Source organism: Carassius gibelio, chromosome A19 (genome assembly GCF_023724105.1).
Source record: "Carassius gibelio isolate Cgi1373 ecotype wild population from Czech Republic chromosome A19, carGib1.2-hapl.c, whole genome shotgun sequence".
Taxonomy (NCBI): domain Eukaryota; kingdom Metazoa; phylum Chordata; class Actinopteri; order Cypriniformes; family Cyprinidae; genus Carassius; species Carassius gibelio.
The window spans coordinates 16,718,142-16,736,081 of record NC_068389.1 but is presented as its reverse complement, the minus strand read 5'-3'; the positions used below and the strand labels follow the sequence as shown (position 1 = coordinate 16,736,081).

Genomic DNA, 17,940 nt, shown 5'->3' with positions numbered 1-17,940 from the left:
TCCATTTGGATGTACAAATGATGTCAGCGTTGCTATTGCTAACAGTGGGTACCAGGAGAAGCACGGTGACGTCATGAAGCATATGCGATTATGAAGTCATCGAACATAAAGGATGAAAACACAGCGCGCCGTTTCAACAAAATGCACGTATGAAGCCCCACGGTTATGTGAGCATGAGAAACATGCAGTCGGTGTGTGAGAGACCTCCTACCTGTTCCCAGTGTGGATGCTGTCCACTGTAAATATGCTGTATCACTGCTGATGAACACAATCTGTCGTCCGCTTTAATACGGCCCTTTGATTTAAAAAATGTTTGAGATCATCCGATGTGACCGTTTAGAAAATTAATCTAAATTGTTGGCAAAATGTAATGCTAGTTGGCCTACATTTTTTCAGAGGTGGCAAGATGCTCACAGACCGCCTTGCTACCTCGAGATAACTAAAAGATCCCAGATCCCACCTCTCCCTTTCCGAAATGATGCTAGATGTAGAAATAAATTAATCCACTGCAACAGTGCCACCTAGCGGATATTCTGCATTCTGATGTGCCTGAGGTGCAGATGTAAACATTAGGTGATATAACCATTAACAAGATAACAAATTAACCAAAATCCAATAAGAACAATCTCATTTGGATCTTAACTTCAATATTCTTGCTGGAAAAAAGCATCTTAAACCAGCCTAACATCCCTGCTGAAAACAACTGTATGGTTGGTTTTAGCTGGTCAGGCTGGAAGATGAGCTAAAACCAGCTACTTCCACCTTAAACCATCTAAGACCAACCTACCACTTAAGGCTGGGTTTAGCGTATTTTCCTTCTTCTTCTTCTTCTTCTTCTTCTTCTTCTTCTTCTTCTTCTTCTTCTTCTTCTTCAGCAGTAAACGAAAATTGCACTAATGGGTAACTTGGAAAAAAGTAAAAAGAAATAATAATAATAAGAAGAAGAATGTGTTCATTTCAATCGTTATACACCACTAGATGGAGCCATAGTTCAAATGAGCAAGGCTAAAAAAAATTATAATAATAATAAAAAATAAAAAAACATAAAAAAATATTGTGTGCTGGTTTAAGATGGGCCAACCGAAATGTGCCTATAATGTAAATGATCACTGCAAAAATAAACAAATAAAATAAAATGAGTCATAGGTCATAGATTAACAGGAACGAAAAACAGCAAACATATTTCTCATATCTTCATATCATGTCCTTTAGATTATATTATTGTATTGTAAGTATACAATAATATAACAGCCAAAATTTTATTTTTGAAAAGATTGTACACACTATTTTTTTATGTTTCTTTAATATTTTCCCTTTAGTACTAATAACCCTGAAACTTTGCATTTAATCACCAAATTTGCATTTAAATAAAATAAAAAAATAAAAAATCTCAATATATTGTACATTGTCACATTACATGAAGTAACTGACGTTATTTTAACACGCTGTACAATTAAATACACCACTAAGGATAAAAAATACAAATAAAAATTGTGTCAGTCCGACTAAAGACTTTTGCTCTGCTTGAGCTGTGCGCGACGCGTGCGTCAGCGGCAGGACGCTGTAGATGTACAGCACGTAGATCGTGAAGCCCTTTTCTGTCCGCTGCACAAGAAACAGAATATGACAAAATCAGATAACCAACTATAGTTGATATATCAACTATTTATCTCAATGATTGCGTTTTACCTGCCGATAAGAATAGAAAGAAACGCCTTGATGTGTGGGTTACTATCTGTAATACTTTATCTGTGCATACTGGAGTAACAGTCTCCCCTCTGCCCTCCCTCCTTCGTGTTACAGTATGTTTGTACCGTTTTGTACCTTGTGCTGGTCAGTTATTTTGGTGCAATGACAAATAAACCAAATTAGAGCGATTGAGACGGGCTCCGATCTGATCACAGCCGTGGTGATCTTCATTTATGTGATGAAGTAACAGTCTGTGAATGTCAAACTTTGTGACCTGCATCGGATGAGACCAGGACAAACACTCGCCGAGAACAGTTCAAGATCTGTGGATTTGACTTGAAGATCAACATGAAGTTCGCCCAGATCATGCTGAAGAACAGCTCGAAGCTGAACATACCTAAACAAGTGGACAGGTTTTCAAAGTACTCTCCGACCCCGCTGTCAATGAAGCAGTTCATTGACTTTGGTGAGTTGTTTATCTGCTTGAAATGGATCTGATGGAGCCAACCCATTCATTGTGCTTGTGTCTGAAAACCTAGTGCGCTCACTTATAAAAAGTACAAAGACACTTTATAACATGGTATTTATCTATTTGTCATTGGGAATATGTCATGTACCTTATCAAAAAAACCACAGCATTAATAGTGCTATACCATGTATATAACCATTTTCGTAAGAACAGCTTGACCTACTTGTACAGTATTGTCTGCATCTGTAGGGTTTATCTGTCTGCAGCTGTGACACAACATGCGGTCTATATAGGCAGCTCTCTAGGTTTACATTTTCTTAAAGACTATTATCATACATATAAAAAAAACTGATATTTTGTATGTATATGTTAGTACTAAATAGACCAGTAGTTTAAAAACAATAAAAGAAAGTGTAATATTTAAAATACACAAATGTCTGAAATAAAGTGTCATTTTACAGGACATCTTATATTACAAAGCTAACTTCTAAACTCCACAGTCATTTAGGCATCTACACATGTTCAAAGTGATGTCTAGTTAGGGATTTAACCAAAATATTGGTCTGAACTGTAGAGTATAGTGATTTTCAGGTGTACAGTACATGTCAAAAGTGAAATTCTTACTAATGTAGTCCCGTTTTGCTCACAGGATCTGCCAATGCCTGTGAAAAGACCTCCTTCATGTTTTTAAGGCAAGAGCTTCCTGTCCGGTTAGCCAACATCATGAAGGAGATCGACTTCCTCCCGGACAAGCTGCTCAGCACTCCTTCACTGAAGCTGCTTCAGAGCTGGTGAGATCCACAGCTGACATGCTGTTCAGTTTCAGCCTACTATAGACTCTCTGTCAACCTTTTACAATTCATATGACATATAGTTTCAGCACATGACTTCAAACGAAAGGTGACCATGAAGTCTTTTAGATAAAGACCTTCTAAGTTTGAGAGCAAATCAAAGTTCGTTTAATCAAGAAATTAAACTGTAGTTTGAGCAATGATGCTGACGGTTTTTTCATCTCGCTAAAACGTAATGACATTTTGATGAGGTTGAATAGGTTTGCGGTGGCTTTACATGGAATATCATAACAACAACAGATTGTGTTTAAAAAGTACCAGAGCTATATTTGTTTACTTCTGCAGATCTGTTGGCTGAAAGGACTTGATTTTTGGTTCGTCTGTTGTGGTCTTTTTTTTCATGATGGTGAAAAATGTATCAGTTCCAGATTGAATTGTAAGTTATGTCCCGATTCTGCACATTGTAACAACCTCTTAGCAAAAACTTAGGATATCACTAAACTTCATCAGCATTTTTGAGTATTATTCAGCCCCCACTCTAGCTAGTTCAGGTTGAATAGTAATGTGTTTTCAGAGAACATTTCTGTTCATCATTAGGCTAAAACGCATATGGATATATACTGTAACAGTCGGTAGTTTTCAGAAATTTGGACTTGAGGTCCAAGTTCATTAGTGTTGCTGCTTCATGAAAACAAAGACGCTGGACAGACAGCTGTCCTTTTGAAGGAGTCATTTAAGGAATCCCCTGCCCTCAGACCAGACAAGTAACAATCTTTCTTAGCTATTTTGTTAAAACTACTAGATAAGTGAATTGGAATCTAAAAAGTAAGTGTGTGTAGGTAAATGTTATTTTAATATTAGCAGGTGGTAGTTGTTGCTCTCATGAGGATGTGGGTCAGAGCCTGACCTTTGCTTTGTCTCGCTCTGATCCCTTTCCTGTCACTCTCGGCTGTCTTCTCTATTGAAAGGAAAAGGTTTAAAACAAGACTGAATGAGTAAATGATGAATATCATCTATTTAAATTGTAGACAGAGTATGGTTTTCAAGCGGGGTGAATGAACGTGCAGGCGATTTAAATAGCTTGTTTTTCATGGAAGGCTTTTCTGTTTGAGAATAGACTTCTGAAAGGACATAATTTGAAGGAAAGAATGATTTATAAGTTCAAAATGAGCTGTTGTAGTTATTGAACTTTGTCTTAGTTGAAGTTTAGCTTATTGAAGTTTAGCTGAGGCTTTGTGCTCAACAAGTCAACTGGAAGGCATTGAAAATGATGTAATTGTGGGTGTAAGGTAAACTGAACATTTTCCGCTGACTCTGCTGGATTGAGAAGTTTTATATTTTTCGAGAGGTTTTTAACTATACATGACACTGGGACTGTAACACGCACATTTATTCAAGCACAAACAAGCAAACATTACGACAATCAGTGAAGTACTACTGCCTGAGAAAAAGTATGAATGTTCAACAAAAAAAAACTGTTTTTATGTATTTATTTATAAATGTACTGTACATATTCTTTGTTATGTTAACTTTTATCGTGTATTTCTGTTTATTACACTATATTAGTCCAATAAATGTCAGGTAGATTTGTAATAGTTTGTGAGTTATGAAGGACAGTGTACAAAATGCTACAGTTGCCCTTGGTCTTCCCTGTATGATACAGGGAAAATATTTTTATAACTTGAGTTTTAATATTCATACAGTATGAGATGGTCTGTTTGTTTCAAGGTCCTTGTCCTCAAAACTCCAGAATCATGCTGAGATCCAAACGTGAACTAAACAAAACTTTCAAATGTGTTCATCAAAATGTTATGTGCTGTGTCAGATAGCATAAGACACTGTACACAAACAAGTGTGCGCTGCAACCTTCCTAGAGGTCTCAGTGTAGACAAGTCCTCTTTGGCAATGTGGCACACTGACACAGAACTGTCATTCAGATGAATCGTAGCTAGTACAATACAGTGTGTTCATCGTGTCACATGTACGACTGTTGTTCTCCATGCAACACGTCTCCCATCATGCCAACTTACACAAATTATCCATGCAAAGCTTTTTAATAACCATTCAGCAAAAGCAGTGATAAGAATACCTGTCCGATACATTTAGCCATTCAGACAAACAACTATAATTGGCTTTGTTGTTCAAAGGAAACAATACACAATGTTACATAATGTGTGCGGTGCATTAGGGCTGTGTTTCAAATAGAGCTAGGGTATTGGTGCAGATCTCACAATTCAGTTTGATTCACAGGTTTTCAATGTAATTTGATTCTGATCTCATTCGATTGAATTCAGTATTGAATTGGAAAAAGTGATGCACCTAAATTATTATTATTTTTTTTTTAAATGAAAGTTTCAATTTAGTTGAAAACCGAAATGGAATATAAAGTTAACACATTAATGTTACGCATTTATGAGTTATATAAAAGCCAGTCTAAAAATAAATGCTGACTGTTTGTTTACTCTCAAAAACAGGTATGCACAGAGTCTGATGGAGCTTGTTGACTTTTTGGAGAAAGACCCTGATGATAAAAACATCCTAACTAAGTAAGTACAGTATTCAGGAGCTTTCTGGGAAATCCGAAGTCCTTCTTCATGAATGTTGCACATTTAGTTTAACTTGGCTGTAGCCTGCTCTAAGTGACCTCTAATAGTGTGTTTAACTGGTTGGTATGTCTCTCAGATTCACAGAAACGCTGATCAATGTCAGGAACAGACACAACAGTGTGGTGCCCACCATGGCACAGGGAGTGCTGGAGTACAAGGAGGCCTTTGGCGTGGATCCCGTGACCAATCAGAACGTCCAGTATTTTTTGGACCGCTTCTACATGAGCCGAATCTCCACACGCATGCTGATGAATCAGCACAGTAAGTGTTGAGGGCATGAACTAAAGTTCTGGCCAAGTAGGAGACATATTTTGGCCTTAGCTGAAACAAAAGATTAGCAATTTGCTGATATTGTAATGTACCATAGCTTCATAACTGATTAATAGAAAATATATTGAAAAATTCTGTACTAGTTTGTCTAAGTCAAATTTAAACACTAATCATTTTAAATGCTTCAAGGGAATTTAGGCATTGGATATGGATAAGTATCCATACAAGTGTTTTTGAATTTACTACGGAGTCATTTAACGGTGTTATTAAATTGTCATATTTTATATAACTTTAAATATGTTATATCACTTACCATATGTATATATATAAAACTTTTATTCAGTATAAGTTTTCAGTCACATGATTCTTCAGAAATCATTGTAATATGCTGATTTGGGGCTTAAGAAACAATACTATTATCCATTGTTGGAAACATTTGTGCTACATTTTTGTGGAAACTGATCTTTTTTTAAGGATTCTTTTTTTTTTTTTTTTTTTTTTTTATTGAAGTCATTTGTAAAATTTTAGTTGTATTTAACCATCACTTTTTATAAGTTTAATGTTTCCTTGCTTAATACAAATGTTAGTTATTTTAAGAAAAATGTTGCTTTTAAAATTTTATCGAATACAGGTAAGGATCGCTAAAATGTAGTACCCATATATCATGCATCCTTACAAATAAAATGTGTTCATTTTAGCGTTAATCTTTGATGGCAGCACCAATCCAGCCCACCCAAAACACATTGGCAGTATCGACCCAAACTGTGATGTTGTGGAGGTTGTAAAAGGTAATTAACCATGTTTTTTTTTGCCTGTGTAACACTATTAATTACTCTGTGAAAGAAAGCCAATAAACTGTGGGTGAAATGGACATTGCAGGCCATACATGGGCCGACTCAAGCTGTGTCTCACTTTTTCTCTCTCTAGATGCCTGTGAGAGTGCCAAGATGCTGTGTGATCAGTACTACTTGACCTCTCCCGAAGTGGAAATCAAACAAGTGAACTGTGAGCGAGAATTTTCTCTCTCAAACTTTCAGTCTAAGTGTGTCCTTTGCATGGTGAGTCATGAGCTGGCAGAAAAGCTGAACTCTGCAGGGAGCTTTCTACAGTCTTATTTACACTTATTTACAGTCTTATTGACTCATGTTAGTCTGTAGTGGGTATGCAGTGAAATGCCACATTCTTGTCCTGCATGCATTTAAACATGCCTGGACTAGTGTCTAATTATGCTTGTAGTTTCTATATCTTATAAGCGTTTAACGATACACATATTCATATCGGACATTTTCGGTATGGGACTTTTGGTTGGGTACACATGTGTACCATACAAATACAGCATTGTTTTAACCACTGCACCAGTGGAATTTCATTGGAAACTGTCAGTTATATTGTTACTTTTGATAAGAAACAAAGTCTCATCTTTCCCAAATTGTGTCTTCAAATTCAAACAATAACTGCAGCTTTGGTGCTCTGAAATGTTTCCTGAGCAGCAAACAGCATATTAGAATGATTGCTTAAGGTTCATGTCACTAAAATCTAAATAAATTACATTTTGAAATATTTTTATATAGAAAACTGCTATTTTAAATGGTTATAATATTTCACAATATTACGGTTTTCACCGTATTTTTCATCAAATAATTCATCCTTGGTGAGCATAAGCGGCTTTTTTCAAAACATAAACTCTCACGGAAACTTTTGAAGGGTAGTGTAACTGTCATGTACATTTAAAGTATATGTACAGTAAGATGCATGATGTGGACTGATAGTAATAATAGCGTTATACATTTGAATTAGTTTTTATAAGAGAATTGCACTATTATGCAACCACATTTACTATGTTCTTTAATTACTTATCCGTGTAGACAGAAATAGCGCTTTATAATCTTATCACTGTTTGTCTATACAGAAATGGTTGATAGGAGCAGCACTGTGTACTCAGTTGCATAATGGCAAAATGTTGCCACGATCTCTGGTTTTATCTCTTAGACATGTAAATAGCAGTGTACTATTGTGTCAAGCAAAGAGAACCTACAAGCTTGAATGACCACCATTGTGGCCAGTCACCTTTTTAACAACACATAGTAACAAATTAGCCAGCATAACCTCAATCATGTGCTTTATACCTGACTAGTTTGGGCAACGTGCCAGTGTTGATTTCTTCTTTGCATTTATTAATTAATTAATTTGGGCTAGCATGTTATGGCCTTGTTTTTCGGGTAACTCAACTGTTACTGAATCGATATGTCTGTTGTTTTTGCAGCTGAAGGACCCAGTGACCTTATACATATAGTTTATGTGCCTTCTCATCTGTACCACATGCTCTTTGAGCTCTTCAAGGTACGTGAATCACTTTATAGTAGCTATAGCCCATGCAATGATAGTCTCGCATAAACAAAATAAAAGAGGCAAATGTATCATCATTACTTCACCCTCATATTGTTCCAAACCTGTATGACACAAAATGAGTTTTTACAGAATGTTGGTAAATTGCAGTTGGTTACAAAACAAGATACTGTATGTGCAAGTGTAAATTAGATTCAAGAGCTAAATTTTCAGTTAATATTGACTAAAACCAAAGCTATTATATGGATTCAGAAGACTTGGAATATAGTAAACAAGTTTTATGGACCATTTAATAGTGCTTTTTTGTCTTTGTTCATTAAACTAAACGTCTCCTTTTGCATTCCACAGAAGTAAGAAAGTTAAATGGGTTTGGAATGACTTGACCATCAAGCATTTTATGTGTTTTTTCTTCTTCTCTATAACAGAATGCAATGAGAGCAACTGTGGAAACCCATGAGTCCAGCCTACATCTCCCACCAATCAAAGTGAGAGTTTCTCTAGGAAGAGAAGATCTGACCGTCAAGGTGAGCTTTTCTTTAACACCTCAACGCTCATGCTTTCTCAGACACACAGATGTAACGGGTCAGCAGAAGCTGAATATTTTCTCTGTTTTAACTTGCAACATACTGGCTAGTGTAGTGAGAGCCAAAACATGTTTGTAATGACTCTTGTGTTGTGTTAGATGTCTGACAGAGGAGGTGGGGTTCCTTTGAGGAAAATCGAAAGGCTTTTCAGCTACATGTATTCAACTGCACCGAGTCCTGTGACTGGAAACAGCCGTAATGCTCCCCTGGTAAGAACCTAGGCTCTCTAATTAAACATATGCTATGCAGATTGTCTTTGTTGTGCAGTGATACCACATGGTAAATCTTTGATCCCCAGTCATGTTTTGAAGTAAACCGTGATCTTACAGGATTATAAATTAGCAAAATTACCAAAAGTGCAGTTTGTTGTTTAAACCAAAATGCCGTTTGTAATGATTTCTCTTTTTCTCACAATTGTACCATGTCAGGCTGGTTTTGGATATGGTCTTCCTATTTCCCGCCTCTATGCCAAGTACTTCCAGGGAGATCTGCAGCTCTACTCTATGGAGGGATATGGCACATCGGCAGTCATATACCTAAAGGTACACTCTTTTGCCGAAATCTTTTGTGATATTCCCAATCACATTGACTCTTATTGAAATGACTGGATTTCACCTGCAAAAAAATCGCCGAATAACTAAATATCACCACACATTTAGAATTCAGAATAAGCAGAAATGTGACACCATTTTTTTTAAATATGTTACAACTATTTAATTTACACTCTCTCTTTTGTCTTTTCCACTTTTTTCTCACAGGCCTTATCCACTGAATCAATAGAAAGACTTCCTGTCTTTAACAAGTCAGCCTTAAGGCATTATCAGACGAGCACAGAAGCAGATGACTGGTGCATCCCAAGCAGCGAGCCCAAGAAACTGGGAAAGTACGAGTATGGTGTTGAGAGGAAGGAGAAGCTCATACGATAAACACAAGGACTGAACAGGGCTGTGAACTATAGTGGAGTTCATTTGAGTAACCATGTATGCGACTCTTGAGGTTTTTCAGAAGCATGGTGTTTTCAAAGGGTTGATAATTGACTTCATGAATGTTACAGTCTGAATAACAAGGGCATTTTTGTCTTCCACATCTCACGTTGCTTATAATACACCATGCACTTCATTTGTGGTGCTAACCTTTTCGTTTAGAATTTCACAAGACTCTTCTGTGATGTTAGAGACTTCAGTCAAATGCACTGAAGCTGACTGGTCATCTGAGCACGTGCCGATTCCTACACATTACCACAGATTTGAACTGATTTGTAAGTGTGTTTTGAGTATGTGAACTTGTGTTTTAGTCAGTGGGGCCAAGTTACCAGCTTTATGTAAGTTATTATATAGCATTTATCTCTAGCAAATATTTGAGAGAACACGTATGCATCTGAAAGTAACCAAGGCTTTTTATGTTTCCTTTGTTAAAATGCATTCACAATGCAAACATTAGAATGACCATAGTAGTGTGTTTCTTGATTGTGATCGTGAAATGTTCCACAGTTGGACCTGTTGTTTAACACTCCGTTTAGTTTTGAGTGTAAAAATGTATTGCTATCAATGAGGCCAAATCATTTCAATGTACACATGCAATCATGATGAAATCCAAGTAACTTCACTGACATTAAACACCATGAATTTAATTTAACACTCTATCTGATATATACTGTAATAATAATAGAGTGAGTTGTGTCAGAAGAAACCGACAAAGTAAGTTTGGGCCCAGGTTCATTTATTTAAAACTGGTTAGATAGATTTAACAGTGTTGCTTTTTGTTATGTGTAAAGCATTTTTTTGACCACCAAGATGTATGATCAGCTTCTGGGTGAACATTTCAGGTGTTCTGTATGAACAAACATGATATGTAGCTCTATTTGCTCTTCTTTTTTCTAAGCATGAAAACACTGAAGAGACTGAAATATAAATGGCTCGTTTTAAATATATAATCTCAGGATTGTGCAGATTTGCCTTTCTAGTTTTGTCTTTTTATCTTATTTTATTTTATTGGTTTGTTATTGGGTTTCAGGTGCGAGCAGTTTGCTCTGCTACATGTATTTGCCTCCTTCAGAGATGGAAGTATTTAGACAATCTTAATAGATCATTTGCACATTTCAAGCTATAATCAAGAACTGACATGTTGATGTTATTCATTCATACCTCAGTGCAGTCACGGAGAGCTTGACATCCCTGTGCTCATGAAGTCACACATGTGTTCTAGACACAATCCTGTATTCACAAAGAGCAACTGTGTTAATAAATGCTTAGTACTATTCATCAAACTCACTCATTCAGTGAGAGAGTGCCATTTTCTGTACAATTAAAACAATGAATGTAAAACAAAATGTTTTTCTTTTCTTTCATGTTTTTTTTTTATTTATTTTTTAAAGAATTTAATTTCTTTTTTAGAACTTCATTATATGGAACTTTCCAGCTTGGACATTCTTCTAAATGACTCCTTTTGTGTTGTACGAAAGAAAATCAATCAAAACAGGTTTGAGACAATGGGGGGTGAGAAAATAATGACAGAATTTTCATATTTGGATTAACTAATGTTTTTGTCATACACTACAATGTTTCTTTTTTTATTATTATAATTTTTTTACTACCATACAATTCAAAAGTATTGAGTTTGGGGGTATTTTTTTTATTTTAGTATTACTATTATTTTATTATTATTATTTTAAGTTTCTTATGTTCACCAAATCTGCAATAATCCAAATACTATAAAATACCCCTTTAAACGGACTTTGATTAATTTGTGTAAAAGGACAGTAGTGAGATATTACAATTAAAACTTTCTAGTACAAGTGCATCTCAATAAATTAGAATGTTGTGGAAAAGTTCATTTAACTCAAATTGTGAAACTTGTGTATTAAATTCAGTACACACAGACTGAAGTAGTTTAAGTCTTTGGTTGTTTTAATTGTGATGATTTTGGCTCATATTTAACAAAAACCAACCAGTTCACTATTTCAGCAAATTAGTTTCCTGAGCCTTCAAAATGGTCTCTTGGTCTCTCAGTTTGGTTCACTAGGCTACACAATCATGGGAAAGACTGCTGATCTTACACTTGTCCATAAGACAATCATTGACACCCTTCACAAGGAGGGTAAGCCACAAACATTCATTGCCAAAGAAGCTGACTGTTCACAGAGTGCTGTATCCAAGCATGTTAACAGAAAGTTGAATGGAAGAGAAAAGTGTGGAAGAAAAAGATGCACAACCAACCGAGAGAACCGCAGCCTTATGAGGATTGTCAAGCAAAATCGATTCAGGAATTTGAGTAAACTTCACAAGGAATGGACTGAGGCTTGGGTCAAGGCATCAAGAGCCACCACACACAGACAAGTCAAGGAATTTGACTACAGTTGTCATATTCGTCTTAAGCCACTCCTGAACCACAGACAACGTCAGAGGCATCTTACCTGGGCTAAGGAGAAGAAGAACTGGACTGTTGCCCAGTTGTCCAATATCCTCTTTTCAAATGAGAGCAAGTTTTATACTTCATTTGGAAACCATGATGCTCGAGTCTGGAGTAATGGTGGAGAAGCTCATAGCCCAAGTTGCTTGAAGTCCAGTGTTAAGTTTCCACAGTCTGTGATAATTGGGGTGCAATGTCTTCTGCTGGTGTTGGTCCATTTTGTTTCTTGAAAACCAAAGTCAAAGTCCCCGTTTACCAAGAAATTTTGGAGCACTTCATGCTTCCTTCTGCTGACCAGCTTTGTGAAGATGCTGATTTAATTTTCCAGCAGGATTTGCCACCTGCCCACACTGCCAAAAGTTAGTTAAGTGACCATGGTGTCGGTGTGCTTGACTGGCCAGCAAGCTCACCAGACCTGAACCCCATGGTGTTGATGGGTAGAAGTTCAAAAAACATTAAACATTGTGACATTATAAATACATTTTGAGCAATTTAATGTGTAATTTTATTTTTAAATATAATTAAAAAAACTGACCCCAAACTTTTAAATGGGAACTTGTGACTATAACACAAAAATGTTAACTTGAAATGAAACTTTACCCATCAAATGTCTATTTTTCTTTCCCAAGCTTTTAAATGGTAGTGTAAACCATTTTGAACTTATTAGTGTTTAAATATTTTGAGTTGGTGTTTTACAGTATAGTCTGTTGTAGTCTTTGTTGTGGGATATCTAGCAGGAGAGCTACAGTCTTACTTAAGGACAGATTCTTGGCACAGAGCCTGTGTTTATTTCTGGCCTGTAGCCATAAGCCCAGAACAAAATGATCCATCTTTTCTTTAGCACGCCTCTCCAGTCTCTCCTAACAGCACTTGATATAGTGGCTGTGACTGGTGGCCCCACCCTTCTTGGAAAATAGTGCTATTTTAAGAACCTTAACCACACCGCTTGACCTGTCAGTCATTCAGACAATGTACTCGGTTCGTTTTTAAAACCACACAACTGCTGCTAGTTCCTAATTTCCACAGGAATATACAGAGCTTGTTGCTTTACATTGTGGACTTGATTATAAGATTATCACTTTTAATGTGCTTAAAATATAATATATAATTTAATCTCATACAATGCAAATAAAAGTTGGTCTGTACAATGACAGGGTCAGAGGTTGATTTGTTGGTGGCTGTTTTATCTCTTCTGTAGAGAATAAGTGGAAACAGACTGTCTTCTGGAGGAAAAATCATTGCTTCCAGGTGACATTGTGTGGGGTTCAGAGAGAAAATACTATCCTAAACTCACATATGACCCAGTAATCACAGAACTCATCATTAAAGGAGATTGCAAACATGCTGACCAGGATGAAAAGACCACTTCCACTCATCAAAAAATAGTTTACCAAGTGCTAAGGCCAGTGACTTGCAAAGAGAGATACTGTATCTCAAAGGCTGGAAGGACAAACATACATTTAAATAAAAACAAAGTTTTCATTCGTTTTGTTCAAAGTGAATCAAGTGTTAATGTGTACTTATTCAGTTAAAGTATAATAACCCCCCCCCCCCATAGCTTAAACTAAATAAGGATCTTCACAGTCTTTCATTAAAACATTAGGCTTTTTATATGTGTGGATGTGGAAAGAACCAATAACTTTTGAATGTTTGATATTTAGAAGTAATATTTAGTGTTAGTGTAATATTAATATTAATATTTTAATATTTAGTGTTCCTGTAGCCCAATTGGTAGAGCATTGCGCTATCAAGCGCAAGGTTGTGGGGTCGATTCCCGGGGAACATATGATAGGTAAACCTTGATAGCCAGAATGCACTGTTAGTCTGCTAAATGCATCAATTCAATTTTAAAATTGTAAATTAAATTTTACATTTTTAATTTAATTTTAATTTAATTTAATATTTAGAATATTAGCATTAGCATTGATATTAGCATTAATATAAAATTATTCATTGTTTATATATTGAATAGTATATATTTGTAATAATACATAATATTATTAAATACATCAACATTATTCTTGTGCCCTGGTAAAGGATCAAAAAAAAAAGAAAAAAATATTTAAAAAACATAAAACAAAAAGCAAGCAAGTTTTGGAGCATTGTTTACACTGTAACAAAATCTGAATTTGAAGTCTTATAATGTAGAAGAGTGTCAGTATATGATTCCTACAGGCTCCAGAAGTAAGTATTTCTTCAATGATGAAGGAAGAAGGAGCTGCTGGACACCTAGTTCACAGTGATTCGACAGTACTGCACGTATTGTACATCTGGCCAGATGCTGTAGAGAGCGTGGATTGTTGGTGCAGACGGCAAACAAAGAATCATAGAAATCCTTGTACCTCTAAATGAAGAAAAAGAAACAAGGCTGAAAAAACAACTTCATGAATAGATATCAGATCACTAATACATCATTGTGTGCCACATTCAGGTCAAAATGTTTTGTTTAAAATGCATGAAAATTACATTAATATTTAAAGCACAATATCTAATATATCTATATCAATATCTATATATATATATATATATATATATATATATATATATATAGATATATATATATCTATATCTATATCTATATATATATATATATATATATATCTAGTGCCATTTTCTGTACTATTAAATAATTAAGGAAAAATGTTCCATTTACCTCCTTTTTTTTATTTTTTATTATTTGACTAAGTCTAACTGGGACAGTGTGGACACTGACCAAATAACTGTTTTTGTCATATACCACAAAATACTGTTATTATCACAATTTAAAAAAAAAAAAAAATTATTTAAATTTTATTTCTGTGATGGCAAAGCTGATTTTTCAGCATCATATCTCCAGTCCTTAGTGTCACATGATCCTTCAGAAATCATTCTAATGTCCCGATTTAGTGCCCAAGAAACATTTCTAAACATTTTTAAGCAGAACAGAATTATTTATTTTATGCTATTGTATTGTATATTATGATGTTTTTTTTTTTGCATTGAATAAAGAAGTTTATTTCTGACCTCATATACAGCTTCAGGAATAGCAGCTCTCCATTTCTTTGTGTGCTTGACATGTTCATAAGAATTGACCATAACCTCCACAGCCCTGGGGTATTCATGACATGTCTGCAACACCTACTTAACAGAAAGACAAACCAAAAAGAACAACATTAATATTTTGAGACCCATCTTAAGTGTAAACACCTTCTAGTCGACTATAAAATTCCCACTGACATCTTTACTCTAATAAACATGGAAAACTACAGCGGTTTGGCTGGGCGAGTGTTGTACCTTGTGAAACTGTGGTGGATACACTCGTGCTGCTCCGTAGTTCAGAAGCAGCTGATAGCAGCGTTCAGGAATGGCCCACGGCCTGATCTGCGTCACCTTCAGCAGATACTGTATAGCTGCGCATCCATTCATATCCATAGCATTAGTCTTGGCGCCGGCCTCCAGGAACATCTGGATGAGCACATGATCACAGTTCCAGCAAGCTTTGTGCAGCGCTGTCTTCTTGTCTTCCTCATATGAATGTACGTTAGCATTGTGGTCCAACAGGATCCGGCAGACAAGCTGGTGGTCCGAGCTGTAGGTCCGCTCACGAATGTCCATGGCCCAGAATGCAGCAGTGATCAGAGGAGTTTCCATGCAGCCATTGACTGCATTGATATCTGCTCCATGGGCAATATAGAAAGCCACCAGCTCTGGGATACCGTAGCGGGCCGCAGTGTGAAGAGGGGTGTCCTGGTTCTCCTCACTGGGCATGTTGATATTCGCTCCTGCAGTAAGATTAGAAGTCTTTTGTGTTTTTTTTGTCCAATAGTGTTGTTTTGGACCCCATTGACTTTATATGGACAAATACAGTATTGTTTTTAACGCACATAAGAAAGAAAGTCATACAGGTTAATTTCGGACAGAACTTTGGTGATTTTAGATTGAAATGTACAGACCTTTGAGAACAAGTTGTTTGGCACAGTCCAAAGACTCTTGTGTGATGCAGAAGTGTAAAGGAGTATGCCCACTCAGGGACATACTGTTGATCCGTGCACCCCAATCCAGCAGAAGTCCCACGCAGTCAGCGTTAGACACCGCACAGGCCACATGTAGAGGGGTTTTCCCATTAGGTTTCCTGTTGACCGCTGCCCCATTCTGCAGAAGGACTATGGCGCTCTCCAGTGCATTGTACATCATACACACGTGCAGACCCATCGCCCAGGATGTCTCCAACTTATGACTTGGCAGCCAGTAACCTGGTGGAAAATGGCATTATTTTTTTTCCACTGAAAGATTTAAGGTTTAAATGGATATACACATGCATGGGGAAGTTTATATTTTAGGTTTAACTGGTCGTAGTGTTGTTGCTGTTAATTAAAATGTATTTTTGGTAATTGAAATAAAGCTGGAATATTATAAAATATAAATATTAGATCATGGAAAAACAAGCATAAGCTAAAGTACTAAAATACTAAAGTAAAGTACTAAAGTAAAACTGAAGTAAAATTCAAGTTATACAAAAAAAACATTAAAAAGACTAATAAAAATGAACAAAATAACAACAAAATTACTAAAACGTAAATGTAAAATTAAAATGAAAACTGAAAATATAAAAATAAAAGCTAATTTACAGTATTATTAAATAGTATGTAATAAAAATAGAACACTAAAACAACATGGTCCCAACTCCACATGTATTCCACAATTTAATCTTTAACTTTTTAGCAGCTCCCTTAAAACCCTACCTCAGTGTTATCTGTGTTAACATGTTTCTTATTTAAATAGGACATTTGGAGCAGGAAATAGTCTTTAAAAAAAAGCAGCTTGCTGATTGGTTGCAGGTGGCATTCTCATTCTAGAGAGCATCTGATTAGACAAAAATCTGTAAAGTACAGGAATGCGAGTTACAAGCAGAAAGTATTTTTATTTCAGGGATCGTGTGAATTTACACTACGAAAAGTCTCTCGATTCACTTGAGGTCATATCAATCACTAGTATAATAATTATGCAACTGAACAAATGCTATTTAAATAGTTTCATCGGAATCGTAGTGTTTATCACACTGCAGGACAATAATATCAAGTACCCTTGTTACTGCAGCGTGCTTCACTGAGAGAGATTTCATAGACGACTTTAATTCTCAGATACTTGCGGTCTAGCTCCACCTTGTGGTGGAATAACTAACTGCAGTCACACAGTCTACCGATTAGTGATTTCTCCGGTAAATAAACGACTGTTGTGTTGTCAACATGAATTACCTTGCTTATAAGAGGCAAGGATCATATCGCGGTCCTCCACGTCTAACACGGTGTCTATTTCAATGCTGGTGGTGCGAAGGATTTTTGCAACCTCCACCGCATCGTTACGCGTGAGCGCTTCTAGAAAGCGTGCCTTCAGAAGGCTGTCAGCAACTTCCCGCCGCGACAGAGTCCGGTTATCTTCCTCCGCTAAACCGAGTACTGCTCGAGGCCTGTTCATATCTCACCCATACACCGACTTATCCGCAAGAAACACTCGTTCAGTATGTTTTAAGTAAATCCAGAAAGATTTGTGAACTCCAGTGGCCAGGAGCGTGTGTGACACACAAGCGGTGTCGAGTCAGTCACATCAGTCGAACTATTAATAGACTGAGGCGAAGAGGTCAGAGCCTACTGGACCAAATAAGCCTTAAAAAAACAAAACAACAACTGGCCAACAACTATACAGTATCCACCAAAATACTGTACTATTACTACACTGAAACAAGTGACAGCATTTAAGAAAGACTTAATCTAAAGACGCCATATTATTGTATTATATTT

General features: G+C 36.2%; 3 protein-coding genes across 7 annotated transcripts in view; 1 reads left to right on the top strand and 2 right to left on the bottom strand.

Moving 5' to 3' along the window:
- Nucleotides 1–470, bottom strand: part of LOC127935390 (cytoplasmic dynein 1 intermediate chain 1) — a 53,852-nt gene extending 53,382 nt beyond the window's left edge. For all 4 annotated transcript variants that reach the window (XM_052533206.1, XM_052533207.1, XM_052533208.1 and 1 more), the window contains exon 1: nucleotides 212–470. The gene's annotated coding sequence lies outside the window, so the exon portion shown is untranslated. The remainder of the gene's footprint in view (nucleotides 1–211) is intronic.
- A 1,159-nt stretch (nucleotides 471–1,629) lies between these two features.
- On the top strand, nucleotides 1,630–11,084 carry LOC127935392 (pyruvate dehydrogenase (acetyl-transferring) kinase isozyme 2, mitochondrial-like). 2 transcript variants are annotated; one of them, XM_052533212.1, is made up of 11 exons: nucleotides 1,630–2,155; nucleotides 2,808–2,949; nucleotides 5,424–5,495; nucleotides 5,632–5,816; nucleotides 6,524–6,613; nucleotides 6,753–6,861; nucleotides 8,102–8,165; nucleotides 8,597–8,695; nucleotides 8,854–8,964; nucleotides 9,184–9,297; nucleotides 9,514–11,084. In XM_052533212.1, the coding sequence occupies exons 1-11, from the start codon at nucleotides 2,038–2,040 to the stop codon at nucleotides 9,679–9,681; spliced, it is 1,272 nt and encodes a 423-aa protein (XP_052389172.1). In that variant the 5' UTR covers nucleotides 1,630–2,037; the 3' UTR covers nucleotides 9,682–11,084. The 2 variants fall into 2 exon arrangements, with proteins under 2 accessions (XP_052389172.1, XP_052389171.1); XM_052533211.1 differs by having other exon boundaries at nucleotides 1,644–2,155; nucleotides 6,753–6,830; nucleotides 8,089–8,165.
- A 109-nt stretch (nucleotides 11,085–11,193) lies between these two features.
- On the bottom strand, nucleotides 11,194–17,734 carry asb4 (ankyrin repeat and SOCS box containing 4). Its single transcript, XM_052533210.1, has 5 exons — nucleotides 17,398–17,734; nucleotides 16,096–16,395; nucleotides 15,437–15,924; nucleotides 15,167–15,280; nucleotides 11,194–14,507 (listed from the first exon to the last, which is right to left on the bottom strand). The coding sequence occupies exons 1-5, from the start codon at nucleotides 17,615–17,617 to the stop codon at nucleotides 14,319–14,321; spliced, it is 1,311 nt and encodes a 436-aa protein (XP_052389170.1). The 5' UTR covers nucleotides 17,618–17,734; the 3' UTR covers nucleotides 11,194–14,318.
- Between the last annotated feature and the right edge of the window lie 206 nt (nucleotides 17,735–17,940).

Coding starts and splice junctions, on each gene's coding strand:
- asb4 (XM_052533210.1), bottom strand. CDS start 17,617: ATGAACAGGCCTCGAGCAGTACTCGGTTTAGCGGAGGAAGATAACCGG. Junction 15,925..16,095: donor CAAACAACTTGTTCTCAAAG/GTCTGTACATTT, acceptor ATCTTACTGCAG/GAGCGAATATCAACATGCCC. Junction 15,281..15,436: donor ATCCACCACAGTTTCACAAG/GTACAACACTCG, acceptor TCTGTTAAGTAG/GTGTTGCAGACATGTCATGA.
- LOC127935392 (XM_052533212.1), top strand. CDS start 2,038: ATGAAGTTCGCCCAGATCATGCTGAAGAACAGCTCGAAGCTGAACATA. Junction 6,862..8,101: donor TTTTCTCTCTCAAACTTTCA/GTCTAAGTGTGT, acceptor TGAAGGACCCAG/TGACCTTATACATATAGTTT. Junction 8,696..8,853: donor GAGAAGATCTGACCGTCAAG/GTGAGCTTTTCT, acceptor GTGTTGTGTTAG/ATGTCTGACAGAGGAGGTGG.